Source organism: Danio aesculapii, chromosome 21 (genome assembly GCF_903798145.1).
Source record: "Danio aesculapii chromosome 21, fDanAes4.1, whole genome shotgun sequence".
NCBI lineage: Eukaryota > Metazoa > Chordata > Actinopteri > Cypriniformes > Danionidae > Danio > Danio aesculapii.
Genome location: NC_079455.1, coordinates 11,109,255 through 11,124,927, shown reverse-complemented (window position 1 = coordinate 11,124,927; position 15,673 = coordinate 11,109,255). Strand labels below are relative to the sequence as shown.

Here is a 15,673-nt window from a genome sequence, read left to right as displayed (position 1 = left end):
CGTGTGTCAAATTGTAAAAGTAGACTTTTCAAAAAATAAATAAATAAACAATATCCTACTTAATAATAATCATCATCATCATCGTCATCATTAATATTATTAATATTATTATTATTAAAGTAGGATTTTTTTAAATTTCCTAATATTACATTTCTTATATATACTTTTATAATAAATAGCCTCATTATTTAACAATTTATTTATGATATTAGAATACGTGTTAGCTTTTGTAAGTGATTTTATGTTTTAAAAAAAGAGTATGTAATGTTCAACTACTCCATAATATTAGTAAAGCAAACATAGGCCCTATATGTTCCACTTACATACATTTCAATTAACATGGAAAACGAGTGCATGTTTTTACTAAAACTAATATTGGATTTTATTATAAATGCGTGTTTGTGTAAAACAATATAATTTGCGCAAAGAAATGATTGGGTTTTTCTCTAAAGAAGTTGTTAGTCCACCCCTTTTAGAGCATCTTTATGGGTGTTTTACGCTATAACTAACGTGGTTCAAGCGATGAATCTGCAACAGGGAAACTAGGGATCACTAGTTCAACTCGTCACTACATCATTCTTTTCCCAAACGATGCATCTTATTGTGATAGTTCAGCCGCGAGTTACGTCGTTGTTTGGGAAACGCACCCCAGGATGATCCTTTTCATTTCTCCCAAAAAATACCTGAAATACTGATTCATCTGACCACAGTACATAGTACATCTGACCTCAGTTTCTACTGTGTGATGGCCCATCCCAGATGCTTCCTAGCCCTGAGAAGTCAACGGCACGTATAGACACGGTTAACTGTTAAGGCTTCGTCCTGGCACAGTACAGACTTAACTGGCATTTGTGGATGTAACTGTGAATTGTGGTACTTGACAAAGGTTTGCCAAAGTAGTCCTGAGCCCATGTGGTGATATCGCTTATAGATACAGTAAATTATGTTTCTTGATGCAGTGCCGCCTGGGGGATCGGATCACAGTTGTTTAGCTTAGGCTTGTGCTCTTGTCCTTTAAACACTGAATTTAATCCAAATTCATTGAAGCGTGCATTTTTTTATTCTTGTTTACTCTCCATACCATCTGCAAGTGTGCCGTGTCATGATAACAGAATGTAAGATTTTTTTTAATTTTAGAATTTAAGATTATTACTTTACATTTTTTATTAAAATGCGCCTATTTTGTTTTTCCATTTAAAAAACAAACAAAGTAAATTTTTTTGTTGTGGATAATACAGAATGTACAGTTCTCCCAGAAATCCAAAATTCAATTTTCATATTTTTAGGGTTGTCAAAAGTATTGACTTCAGCATCAACTGAGTGGTGAAGCAATGACCCTCAAGACCCCAGTATACTTCAAATAAAATCAAAGAACGAACTGAAATTACATATTTTTGAACAAAATCTGGCCAAAATTAAGTTATTTTTGAGTTTGTTTCAGCAGTTTGAAACAGCTCAATAAAGCGAGTTTGTTTTGGCTCCAAAACACCTTAGGGCTGCCATTGGTTCATGGCACTTATGCAATCAGTGGGTGTGTTCTGGAACACCGCCTTCTTTGAGGTGCGATTACTTTCCATTTGTTGTATAATTGAGGTCAGACTGAAGAACAACAACTAAAACAACAACTCTAGCCACTTGGTACAGATGTATCCACAGCTGGATGATTGCTCGCAGAGAGACTCTGAGAGGGTCACACACTGGAAGAGAAGCCCACCTCGTCACCTCAAATCTTTTCTATGAGTTTGTGCACACTGGTGACACCATTCAGTGTCTGCCTTTGGCAAATAGAAAAAAATGTAAGAAGTGATGTGGAAAAAGCCATTTACATAGCGGTTTTTCTCTCAGCTGCCTGTGTTTTTGGGTACACAAGCACATTTACAACTACAGTGTCTACTGCGGTGAGGGAGTGTTTTAAAACAGTATACCATCACTCAGGCTTTTTAAAACTCTTTTTGTCCTCAAACGAAGAACGAAAAAGAACTTTGTTTGCAGTATACCAGTAAAATCACAGTCATATCCGTTGAGTTCATGAACACAATGGCCAATCAGCGGTGTTTTACAACTTGCTCAAATGTTCACAGAAAATCAGTATTGATTGGGACCAAAGTCAATATTTTTGACAGCCCTACATATTATATACTTTTGCATTCGTAAGTTGTTAAACATGTAACTGGTTCTTTAAATTAGGCACATAATATTTTTATATTGATCAATATTCCACTAGAAATAGAAACTGTATTATAGTTTTTGAAGTATAAACAATGTTGCATTGCTGGCTAAGAGTGTCGATGTATTGTATTATATTGTGACAAGATGTTCAGTTTACACCCCTAGTCAGTTTTGTTCACAGAACTCAAACATGCTTTCTTAATGTGTGAGAACCAATGAGGTTCATTCTTGCGTCACATGGCAGATGTTTGAGCTTCTGCAAGGACCAATAAGCCTTGTTGATGTGTGTCAATATGTAAATAAAACATCAAATGAAATGCATTCCTTATGTAAAGAAACAATTTGAATCAAATCAATTTGGAAACATGAGAGTTTCAGAGTGAAAAGACTTTAAAATGAGGGACCAAAATTTCTCAAATATTATTAAAAATATCTTTCATGTGCTCCAAAAGATGAACAAAAGTCACAGGTTTGCTCATATTATAAATTTTTTTATCCTCAGGTGATGATGGAGAGGACTTTGTGAAGGAACTAACAGATGTTTTCAAAAGATTACAGATTTCCACATCAGCAGACAAACTCGGCAAGGTATCACTTGCAGATTACAGTTACAAAAAAATGCTCAGGTATTTTGCTTGTGAGATTATTTACACTTTCTCATATTTACTTAGGCCAGAAAAAATGCATTCAACCATATCACAAACATGAAACTACAAAGTGAAAACCCGGAGAAAGAAAAAGAAGACCAAGAAGAAGAAGGAGAGAAAGAAGAAAGAGAGAAGGAGGAGAAGAAAGAAGAAACTGCAGAGATCGAATGCACAGTTGAGGTCTGCGACTAACGTTATTTAGCTGTAAATTATGTAAACGCCATACACATTTACATATTTCACATTTAAATAATCTGTTTGTATTGAGTTTTCATTGCATTGACTCAAGCATGTTGCTCTTTTTATAGGATGCCCATTTGTCTGCCATAACGAGTTTGGCTGAGTTCACAGCGAGGTCCATCGAGCAGTTCCACAAAACAGCTGAAATGTTGCTTCACTGTAACACTGAAGGGGCCACGGCCCCAGAACAAGCCAAAATATTATCACAGTGAGTTATCCTGTTGAAGAAACTGCCTAACATTGTCCTTTTAAGAAATTAAAATCATGTGTGTTTCTCTTGCAGAGTCACCATTGTTATATGTAAGGAGGTCTCACTGCTGTCCAAAAAGTTCACGTCATGTTTGACTACCATTGGGGTAAGATGCTTAACTTTTTAAAAGACAGTCTGGAGATCTATAATATTGTTTGTTAACATTAACTCTTGTGCATCTGTATGAACATTTTACCTTTATACATTTTATTTTTTGATTTGTTAATGCAAACAGCTCACATTTTGGCAAAAAAGGTTGCATTTTTATTGAAATTTACCTTCATAAATATTTTTCACTAAGTACAAAAATGTCCCAATTGAAACCCATTAAATCTGCAATATTTCATCACAGTGGCATTTAAACAAATCAAGCCATTTTTGTTAACAGGCATCTGTTTGTTTGGCTTCAACGATTTTACAAATGGTAAAATTTGGAATATTTTGTCAGCTTTGGTCTCTACATACTTTTACTCTTAATTTTTAATTACTTTTACTCTGTTTATTTTTACTGTTTCGGGCCAAATTGCAGGCCGAATTAAGTAACTTGTGTTTGTGTATATAATAATAAATTTGTATTTGGGTATGTGGAAGTTTCGTTTTTTCAATGTGACACTGCATAAAAATGCATTAATGTCGTTTCTGATCATTGATATCCACAACTACTCATAATAAAAGCCCTGCTGAGCCATTAATAATCAACAATATAACAATCATGCAAGCAAACTGTAATTCCCTTTACTGTAAAATCATTCAAATGAATTAATTTGAGGTAATCATTAGGACTGATGCTGGAAAAGAAATCTGTCAGAGTGGAAAAAAGGTGTCAAATATATAAAAATATGACACTTTAATTATGTTTTATAAGTAGACATTTTTGTCCACTATGGACCCGTGTAATTTTATTAAAGGAACAAACAACTTTTTTGAGTCTTGCCTCATTTTACAAATCCAAGCATTTTTAGTTTAGCCTAGCATAGATAATTGAATCAGATTAGACCAATAGCATCTTGCTCAAAAATTTCAAAATAAGAGTTTTGATAATTCACCTATAGTAAGACAGACGGAAAATTATTTTCTAGGTCGATATAGCTTGGAACTATGCTCTCATTCCCGCTTAATCAACGACAGAAAAGTTGACTTTTCCTTTAAATTATCACACAAAGGCTAATCTAATAAATCCACCAATCAACATTACTTTAAGATATTTTAAGAACTTCCAAAAGTGCAATAAGATTTTATTGTATGTTATCTTATTATTTTAAATAGTGTATAAAAAAACTATATCTAAACACTATTTATGGTATATTCTTAATTTGTATATATCAAATGTTGTTTTTCAGGCGAATGAAAAGGGAGAAGTTCTCAATCCACTTATCACCAGTGTTTTTCTGGAGGTTTGTGTTTATTTTAAATAATTTGAACAACAAATTAAATTCAAGCTGTTTGCTCAGCACTATTAAAATGATCTCTTTACCCATATCTTCATTTTGTAGGCATCAAACAGTGCATCGTATATCCAGGACGCGTTCCAGCTCCTCCTGCCGGTGCTGGAAGTGTCTCATATTCAGAGGACGGTGGAGTCGTGAACACTCAGGAACACTTGACAGCAGAAAAACACTCCAACATAAAACAGCATTTGACAGAAGTAAAATAGTAATGTGGTTTACATTCAGGGAGTGCACAGCTTTCTTATGATTGAATATATTTTTCAATAGATTCAATGTCAGAAGTCTCCTTATAGCTGACGGTGTATAAGTATAAATAAACTGTAATTTAAGTATCTTTTATGTATAAATATATGATGAAATGAATCATCTTTTAAAAATAATTATGCAAGTCATACCAGGATTAATGTTCAAATATATTTTAAATAAACAACTGTTACATGTCGTGTTGATTATTAGAGAGCTTTTATATGCCACAGATCCTCAAATATGATCATATTTCTGCAAGAGACTCATGTTCCAATACTGTTTCTCAACCACGTTTGAGGCCCACCAACACTGCATGCTTTGTCACACTCATTACAGGTCTTTCAGTCTCTGCTAATGAGCTGATGATCTGAATCAGGTGTGTTAGGTTAAGGAGACATGGAAAATATGCAGAGCTGGTGGTCCTCCAGGAACATGGCTGAGAAACACTAAGATACAAAAAAAGCATTTTGTGTAATATTTGTTGCATAAACTAATTTATACTGTGGAAAATAAATGGGGTTGAATATAATTAGAAAAAATACATAGGTTCTTTTAAGTTATTATTACATTTTATATATTGCTAATTGTGTCATATTTAGTTAATAATTGTATCTATATTTGATCAATTTATTATAAATTGTAATTTGTATTTAAGCATTTTTGTCACTCTACATATATAAATATACTTTTATTTGTCTGCCAATAAAACCACTTGTATAAATATCATATTTCTGTAATCATTCTATGATCATGATTAGGTTTTACTCTACTTTTGGTCAATTGCTTTCATAGTAATGCTTTTATTAAACGTTTTATTTATTTTAATTTATAATTTTCTCTAAACATTTGCACTAGGGCTGCATTATATTGCAAAAATCGTGCAATATTTTGTTTTCCTGCAATATTTATTGCTATATGAATACATCTTCACCAGATGACTTGAATTTGGAAAGAATTAAGAATTTTAAATTGATTGGCATGCTTTTGTAGGGCATTGCATCTGCATAAAAATATAATAAACCATCTACGAGCATACACACAGTAAATATAAAAAACAAACACAGTGCTTTGTTTTTTGAGAAGTCTAATCGAATGTAAACTAATACTGAGGCTGCACGGTGGTGCAGTGGGTAGCACGTTCGCCTCACAGCAAGAAGGTCGCTGGTTCGAGACTTGGCTGGGTCAGTTGGCATTTCTGTGTGGAATTTGCACGTTCGGGAGAACGTGTCCCCATGGGTTTCCTCTGGTTTCTCCCACAATTTATTAACAGTGTAAATAACAGAGGTTTCTCTTTGTCAACAACTGGAATCTTTTCTGGGACGTCCTAGGCTGTTCCATGCGGATGGTCTACACCCCAGTCAAGCTGGAGCATCTCCAGGATGCTTAGTTCTGTCTGACTAGAAAGTCAAAATTCACATTTTAGCCATATAGACTCCTGCTCATCCCACTTAAATCATAGTAATGCATATTTGGCTAACTCCATAGAGACTGTGTCTGTACCTTGTATTATTAGATCAAGAAATGTGTGCTCTAAAAAAATCTATTAAGAATCAAACCAGAAAAACAAAAATAAAAAGTGCAAAAAAGTGAAAATACAAATTTCTTAAAGCTTGGTCTCCTAAACATCAGGTCATTAGCACATAAAGCACTTATCTTAAATGAAGTAATAACAGATTACAATCTTAATGCACTTTCCCAGTGGTGGGTTGCAGCTGGAAGGGCATCCGCTGTGTAAAACATATGCTGGATGAGTTGGGGGTTCATTCATCTGTGGCGACCCCAGATAAATAAAGGGACTAAGCCAAAAAGAAAATGAATGAATCTTAACGCACTGTCTCAATGAAACCTGGCTGAAACAAAATGACTATATTAGTTTATATAAAGCAACTACCCAGCAAACATTTGGACGTCCGATTACCGTTGAAAAAACGTCCCTCGTCATGGTTGAAAGGTAGTACCAAAATGAAAATCCAACCGACGTCTTTTATGTCATCTGTCCGTGAATCGCACGTCAAAATATGCCATATTCTGGTTGCTTATAAAACGTGTAGCTGCATAGTTTAATTTACATTTAGTCATTTAGCAGACGCTTTTATCCAAAGCGACTTACAAATGAGGACAGGGAAGCAATTTACACAACTATAACGCAAGTGACTCTGCCGTTCTGATGCAGTTAGGGAATTCATTCCACCAACTGGGCAGATTGAATGCAAGAGTTCGGGAAAGTGATTTCTTCCCTCTTAGGGATGGAACCACGAGACGACGTTCATTCACAGAATGCAAGTTTCTGGAGGGCACATAAATCTGCAGAAGTGAGAGCAGATAAGAAGGAGCAAAGCCAGAGGTCGCTTTGTAAGCAAACATCAGAGATTTGAATTTGATGCGAGCAGCAACTGGCAGCCAGTGCAAACGGGTGAATAGCGGAGTGACATGTGCTCTTTTAGGTTCATAAAAGACCACTCGTGCTGCTGCATTCTGAAGCAGCTAAAGAGGTTTGATAGAATTAGCTGGAAGCCCGGCTAGTAGAGAGTTGCAACAATCCAGTTTGAAGAGAACAAGAGCTTGAACAATGAGTTTAGCTGCATGTTCAGATAGGAAGGGTCGGACCTTTCTGATGTTATAGAGTGCGAATCTGCAAGATCGAGCAGTTGTGGTCAGAGAAGTTTAGTTGGTCATCAATCATTACTCCAAGGCTTTTTACCATTTTGGATGCAGTAATGGTTGCCCCATCCATCTGGATTGAAAAGTTATAGTGTAGAGTTGGGTTGGCAGAAACTTCAAGCATTTCCGTTTTCGCGAGGTTAAGCTGAAGATGATGATCTTTCATCCAGTGTGAAATGTCTGACAGGCAGGCTGAGATGCAAGCTGGAACCGAGGGATTATCAGGGTGAATAGAGAGGTATAGCTGGGTATCTTCAGCATAGCAGTGGTAGAAAAATCCATGTTTCTGGATGACTGGTCCTAAAGATGTCGTGTAGATGGAGAAGAGAAGTGGCCCAAGAACAGAGCCCTGAAGTAACCCCAGTGTTTAGATGCTGTAGGTTGGACACCTCTCCCCTCCAAGACACCCTGAATGACCTGTCAGAGAGGTAAGATCTGAACCACTGAATAACAGTGCCTGCAACGCCCAGTGACTCAAGCGTAAATAGCAGGATCTGGTGGTTTACAGTGTCAAAAGCAGCTGATAAATCCAGCAAGATGAGGACAGATGATTTAGAGTCTGCTTTAGCCAGTCTGCGATCCTCCACGACAGAGAGCAGGGCAGTCTCAGTTTAGTGGCCTTTCGTAAAGCCAGATTGCTTGTTGTCCATGAGGTTGTTTTGAGTAAGATAGTCCAAGACTTGATTGAACACTACTTTCTCCAAAATCTTGGTCATGAATGGAAGCAGGGATACCGGTCAGTAGTTTTCAAGTAGCGTTTGATCCAGGTTGGGTTTCTTTAGCAGTGGGGTTACCCTAGCCTGCTTAAATGAAGTAGGGAATAAACCAGAGTCAAGAGATGTGTTAATTATGTGAGTCAGTGTTGGTATGACTGCAGGAGAAATGGCTTGCAAGAGATGAGAGGGAATGGGATCAAGCGGACAGGTGGTTGCATGGCTAGATAGCACGAGATTGGACACCTCTGACTCAGAGAGCCGGGAAAAAGAGTTGAGTGTGTGTGTGTGGTGTATCTTGCGTGTTTGTTGTAGGTGCAGCAAATTGAGCACTGATTTTTGCAGTTTTGGTGCAAAAGAATGTAGCAAAGTCATCAGTAGTGAGTGTGGAGGATGCGGGTGGAGGAGGAGGATAGAGGAGGGAGGAAAATGTTTTAAAAAGTAAGCGAGGATTGGTGGCACTGTTGACTTTCTGACGGAAGTATGTCTGCTTTGCAGAAGTAACCTCAGCCGAGAAAGAAGACAGAAGAGTTTGGTATGTTATGAGCTGTTCAGGATTTTTAGTTTTTCGCCAAATTCTCTCTGCAGCCTGAAGTTAAGCGATGCTGACGGAGAACATCAGAGAGCCAGGGTGCAGGAGGACTGCCACAGGCTGGCCTGGATGTAAGAGGACATAGTCTGTCTAGACATGAGGCTAGTGTGGAGCAGAGTGTATCAGTGGCACTGTTCGTATCAAGTGCAGAGAGTTTGCAAGATGGAGGAAGAGAGTCTGAAACAATGGTGGATAGTCTATTGGGTGAGAGAGAGCGTAGGTTTCTGCGAAAGACAACTAGAGTTGGAGTGTGTGGCGGCTCAGGAGTAATGTGGATGTTGAGAGACAGAAGGAAATGATCCGATGTTTGTAGTGGAGTTACTAGTGTTTGATCAGCGAAGCAATGTCCAGTGTAAATTAAGTCTAGCTCTTTTTAATAGCCTAATTATACATATAAATTTTTTTTTTTTTTTATTATTTAAGCTGTAAAAAGCAATCAGGTCCGATTTCGGTCCAGTTATACCTGAACGTCTCTACAACATTGTAATCACGTGTAAACCATAATTAATACATTATTTGAGGATGCAATAGTGTTACAATTTAGCAAATTGTTTATTGTGCATATAGTAACATAGTAACAGACTTACAACAGACACATCTATTAAGAATAAATAAAAAAAACAACAAAAGAGAAATATGGACAACACAGCTGAAATTTTATTTTTGAGTCTTTTTTCCAATATTCTCCAGCTTCTCCTGGAAAGTGCTTGCTATGTTCCTCCATTGCTGCATCTTTTTCGGAGTCTGTAGCATCTGGACCTCATCACTTCACAGCATCTGAGGGAGAAGAATATGATTTTGTATGATCCTACAACTAAAAACTTACGATACACCAAGGATTATTGTCATGTTTCATGAATGAACAGCAATGTGCACAGTAGTATCTAATGTCAATACATACACATTCCTTACTACTCATTATTTTACAACTACCCATATCCACACATCCACAGTTTTGTGACGAGCAAAGACTGTCATTCATGGCTTACACTGAAATTGTAATTTAAATAAAAATATAATGATTTAAAATTTAAAATCTGGCTGACAACCTGAATCTTTACAAACATTTAAAACATCTGAACATTAAAACAGGAATGTCCATAGGGAGATATACAATGATGAATAACAGATGAAATCTATACTTTTAAGGGCACCTACGGTGAAAAATCTACTTTTTAAGCTGTTTGGACAGACATACTGTATGTGCATGTATGGTGTATAGACAGTCATATTGGGGTGATATAAACACACCCAGTCCTTTTTTTTCCAATTTAGCAACATAAAAACGGTGGACCAATTGGAGCAGTTTTCAGATCGACCGCAACTTTACGTAGGAGTGCGGTCCCCCCGCCCACCGAATTGATTGACAGCTGCGGGTATTAACATGTCCCGGTAGTCACGTGTATAATCATATAAACAAGACCAGACGTGCGCAAAGCAACCGGGAATAAAAGGTGTGTTCAGTTTGCTAGGATCATCAAATGTGATCAAGAAGAGTGAGTTTAAAAAGTTTAAAATGTTTTAAAAAAGTGCATGTGTGTAATGAATTACAGCGATTTAGCTTAGCTTTACTTCATCAGCACAGCCGCATGTGAGAACAATGATAAAGGAAGACGCTTCAATCTTGGTTTGTGGATGTTACATCAGGTTCATTTTGTACATTAATATAACAGATATCCATTCAGCAGTGGAGATTAACCTGTATCATGTCACATTTCATGTCATTTCATGTCACATTTGCGTGCAAAAAGAGTGCACAGCTAAACGGGCGCTCTGTCTGTCTGTGTGTGTGTGTGTGTCTACTGCGGTGTGTGTGCGTGTGTATCTGTGTGTGCGTGTGCGTGCATGAACTTTGTGTGACTCTGCGATGCAACAATAAATGCACAATAAATACTCATTGGTAAAGTTCTTACTGTAGTATATCTCACAAACGCTACGTGAGATCTGCTTCCTTTAAGTCTGTCTGTTGTCTGATGCAGCCGAGGGAGGAGATTAAGGCACGCAGAAAGGCATGTAGAAACGGTAGGCGGGGAGGACTAGCCTTAAAGGAGCAGTACACCAAAACCGCCACCCTGTGAAAAATGTATAAATAGGAATTGAATAAAAGGTATAAAAAAATCTGATGGATGTTTTGAGCTGAAACTTTACAGAAACATTCTGGAGACGCAAAACACATATTAAATCTGAAAAAAGGGCTAACCTAGGAGCCCTTTAAATAATATCAAAGCCTGGGTTAATTGTTGGGGTATTAAAATATATTTTCCTGAACCATTACATAAAATAAACAAACAATGCAAGATAAATATGTACCTGTTCATGACATTTTTACTCCGGCTTGGACATCCACCAACTCTGGACAGTTGCTGAACCTAAATGTGACACCAAAAATCACAGTCAGAGCGATACTTCTAGACAGACAGACACACACATTCTGTCACGTTTCAAACGTACACTGACCCAATTCTTCTCTTCAGCTTTGATGGACACTTCACAGGTTCTCACTCTCAGAATCCAGTCTCTTGACAGAACATGTAGACCTGCTGGAGTCCACACTGACAATTACAGTAACAGCAATAGCTAACATCAGGCTTATGACGACGTTAACTTTTCTAGTTGCAATTATTTACTAAAGCTTTTATCAGGATATGCAGTAATAATAGCACAATATTTACCACAGGAATAAAAACGACATTGTGTATTGATATATTCTATACATGTTTAAAAATCTAATCGCAAATGGATTATAAAATACAGCTGGTAACACTTTACAATGAGGTCTAATTTGTAAATTAGATATTCTGTTAAAATCAACAGTGAGAAACATTTATTGCAGTAACTATATTGTTAGTTAATAAACAAGTACATTTTTATTAGTTATTAACTTATAATGTACAATAAGACTATAAATAGAGAAAGTGATGGCTCATGCATGTCACAGGCCAGATTAAGATATGAAAATATGAATGTGTGAAAAGAAATAGCAAGTATTCCAGCACGTGGTTAAATTGTGTTTGAGCATTGCTTGACACTACAGGCTTTAGGTTTGCTAACATAAACTCTGAAATACACTTTTAAGCATTTAACAAGTTTCTCACCTACACTGGAGTGTGCTCAGGGAGTGGGATGACAAAACATCATTTGCACTGGAGACAATTCTACATAGACAAACAAAATAACAGTGAGAAAGGTAATAATGAAAATAATTAAGGAACAACAAATAAATAAATGCAATGCCTTATATGAATCTGCCAGTCGGCCTGCAGTAAGAGTCTTGAATTCGGTCTGACAGATGATTGACTGTTATTGACCCTGCAAGACAAATTTGAACCTTAATGCAATAACACTTACATAAATATATTAAACATTTTATGTTAACAGTAAAATATTAAGTAAATACCTTTTTAGATACAGATTCATAAATTTTGCTATCATTGTTGACAGCCTATTAATGTAGCCTAAACAGAATTATTAATACTGGTATGGCAGTAAATGCTGGAGACATGTCTACAAAACAATGACACTGTATAACCTTTTGTTGGGATTTCTAACAAATTTGTGCATTATTATTATTATTAAAATGTTTTATTGCTACACTTTCCCCTCCAAACTCACCTAAAATGGTCATTTGAAGCTCTGACTGAACACACAGCAGGTGGATGATGGACAGAGATAGTTGTAAAACATGTTGGCCAACTGTCTTTGAGGACCAGTGTAGGAACTCCTGATAAACTGCACCATGTTCCTGTAATAACCGTAGACTGTAAAATATATAGACGTAGCATCTGTGACGTCACCCATAGGTTTCTGAACACTGCAAAAGAAGCTACATGTCACATGGCCCTTCTCTGTTAGTATGTATATATACACACATTGTCTTAAATATGTTTTGTTCTGTAAACCCCTGACATTTTTTTTGTTTGTTTTAAATATATATATATATATATATTTTATTATTTTTTTTCTTATTTCTCCATTTCTTTTGTATTGTTCTAAATGTTGTTCTTTAAGCATTAATAAAAATAAATAAATAAATAAAAAAGAAGCTACAAGTAGGTGTGGCCAACCGTCGCCATTTTGTTCGCGCGTCATCGCACCCACGGCGGGATACCAAACACGGGCAAAGAGGCGGAGAATGAGCGGAGCTACAGACACCTGCACTTTGCTTAGACCTGGCAGACAGACTTTACTTTGGGAGAAACGCTTGATACTTTATTACCTGCGACTCGATTGTATTCTGACCACATGTGCTTGGCTGTACACTATATCAATAAAGTGTTTAGACTTTTAAAAATACTGTAGTCATACATTGAGCCAGTAAGCATTGTTCTTATGACGTTTTTCTACAGGAGGAAAACGCGAATTACTTCCAAACACTTCAGATATAGTCTGTGTTAGTAAATGCAAGACTATTGATAAACTCCAGGCATAACACTGTATGAAAACGCTTCATATGACTGTTCTAGAGCCTACAGCTAATCAATCTGTCACATTCTGGAGTGCTTTACAGGTCTAAAGAAAAATATTAAGGATAAATGATCTTAAATAAAACAATACATTTATAGAGATGGTATACAAGTATATAACTTTACTCACATGGGAAACGAGGCCACATTAATGGTTTGTGAGCACAATTAAGTGCACACAGCATGCCATATCATCTGATAATTGTAAGAAATAATCCCAAAAGGCAGCTGACTGTGTAAAGCCACATAAAACAACACAAAAATACGATGAATATGCCGAGATCAGTGGCTAATCTGCCGGATTCAGCTGAGGTGAAGTGACTGTGACCAGCAAGACCTCGCTGTCACTCAAGTGACCACGCCCTTAATTATACAAACTTAATATAACCTAATATAAAGGAAATGGATGAGTTATAAAAAAATTCACCCCCCTCACAGTTGTCATGGAGGGTAATAATAGCTATATGAACCAAAATCGTTCTTTGTACCAGGCTGTAAACACCTTTTTTTCTGCTGTAAAATTGGCCATTCTAACAGTGGGCTCAATTGCAATTTGCTCTATTATGGAGCCAGGACTAGCGGAATTTTGATGAATTGCAGATTCAGTTACTTTCGTATTGGCTTCCCGAGGGAGAGCGGGAGGTTGCCGCTTAGTAATAACATGACATATTGCTCAAACTCGACTGACTTTTAGCATAACGGCTAATTTTAGCCAGGTCAAAACAACTCTACATTGCTGTTGACAATGTGCATAATTTATTTCAGTTCCTTGATGTATACCTCAATAATATTAACAAACTGTACTTACAAGGTGCACGGTAGCAGATTTGTAATATACTTTTCGCCGCGTCCACATATCCTCGTGTGATGCTGGACAAAACAGGAAGAAATTTGAAAAGTACGCTCTTGATAGGATCTCGCGAGATAACGTTAAAAATATTCTGTTTTATAGCGAGATTTGTTAGAGTGGCGTAAAACTGTTATTAGAAATAATAAAATCGCATTACGGTTTTAGAAACAGTGACTTTACAATCACTTAACCACACAGGGCACTTTATGAATGTAATTTGTAATTTGACAAGATGTAAATATGTATTTCATGAAGATAAATCTGTTTTAATGGGTCTTGAGATGCCTAAAGTCTGTCCTCAACCTCTAATTGGGCCATATATATATATATATATATATATATATATATATATATATATATATATATATATATATATATATATATATATATTGAAGGATAGCATTTTTTATTGTTAGGCTTTGTTAACATTTGCTAATAAATACAGACATAAAGGGTTCCTTTTTTGAGGAATTAACTGCTATATTATTGCTGCAGGTTGCTGAGAACAGTACATTCTGTTATTGGGTATGGGTGTATAAAAGTGCAGATAGTTTTGAGGATGACAGAATGTATGAGCTGTGTGTACGTGCTCTGAAACATCTGCAAGGTCAACTGTCAAGAGAAGATACACAGATACCAGAAAGAGGAACGTCTGGTCATTGAATGGTCAAACTGTCAAGGCGACACCATATAAATCAAAGAGACTTGGGATTAGATAATGTGCGAAAGACAGTATAAAAGCATGAAGGAGAGCCTAAAAAAAATCTGAGCTGAACTGAGGTTACATCTCTCCTGTGCAGAACTTGTACTCTCTAACTTCTTGCATTTAAAATAAAACTTCTTAATTTTCAACTCAGATCTCCGTCAATTTTTGAACATGCAATGGACCATTTGAGTCCTACAATTGGTGACCCGACGACGTGATGGACGTTTATTTCTGATGCCAAATCCAGAGGCGCCTCTCTAAAGAAAGGTAAGCAGAAACCTTTTTCTTAAATTCTGCTATTGAATATTCTAAATAAGTGGTTTTTGGCATCGGTAAATACGATTGTTCATTTCTTTGATACATTTGATTTGATGCAGGATGTTACAGACTGCATAAATTAAAACTTAAGTGAAATAGTGTTGAACAAAAAGAAAAAGACGAATGAGTTGTGATAAGTTGTGATAGAGAAAATTAGAGTGGATCACTAGGATCTAAAGGTAAAGTCCTTTTCTCTAAGGAGGCAATTAGGGTAAATCATTTAGGATTTAAAGAGAAGTCCTGTTCCCTAAATAGGCAAATAAATTGGAAATTGTTTGTCTTGACGAAGTCACTCATATTTCCAATTATCAGGGTAAATACATCGGTATTTAAAATACATCGGTATTTAAAGTCCTTTCCCTGAGAAGGC

At 36.4% G+C, this 15,673-nt stretch overlaps 1 protein-coding gene and 1 long non-coding RNA gene across 2 annotated transcripts in view; one reads left to right on the top strand and one right to left on the bottom strand.

The window, feature by feature from the left end:
* fam114a2 (family with sequence similarity 114 member A2) overlaps positions 1-5,721 on the top strand; it is a 21,731-nt gene extending 16,010 nt beyond the window's left edge. Inside the window, exons 9-14 of the mRNA XM_056446889.1 lie at positions 2,672-2,757; positions 2,841-2,996; positions 3,125-3,264; positions 3,340-3,412; positions 4,647-4,700; positions 4,800-5,721. Coding sequence (XP_056302864.1) covers positions 2,672-2,757; positions 2,841-2,996; positions 3,125-3,264; positions 3,340-3,412; positions 4,647-4,700; positions 4,800-4,892 — 602 coding nt within the window. The 3' untranslated portion in view covers positions 4,893-5,721. The remainder of the gene's footprint in view (positions 1-2,671; positions 2,758-2,840; positions 2,997-3,124; positions 3,265-3,339; positions 3,413-4,646; positions 4,701-4,799) is intronic.
* A 3,893-nt stretch (positions 5,722-9,614) lies between these two features.
* On the bottom strand, positions 9,615-12,123 carry LOC130215005 (uncharacterized). Its single transcript, XR_008835649.1, has 5 exons — positions 12,062-12,123; positions 11,424-11,506; positions 11,277-11,335; positions 10,880-11,038; positions 9,615-9,743 (listed from the first exon to the last, which is right to left on the bottom strand). It is a non-coding gene; the product is annotated as an uncharacterized LOC130215005 (long non-coding RNA).
* Between the last annotated feature and the right edge of the window lie 3,550 nt (positions 12,124-15,673).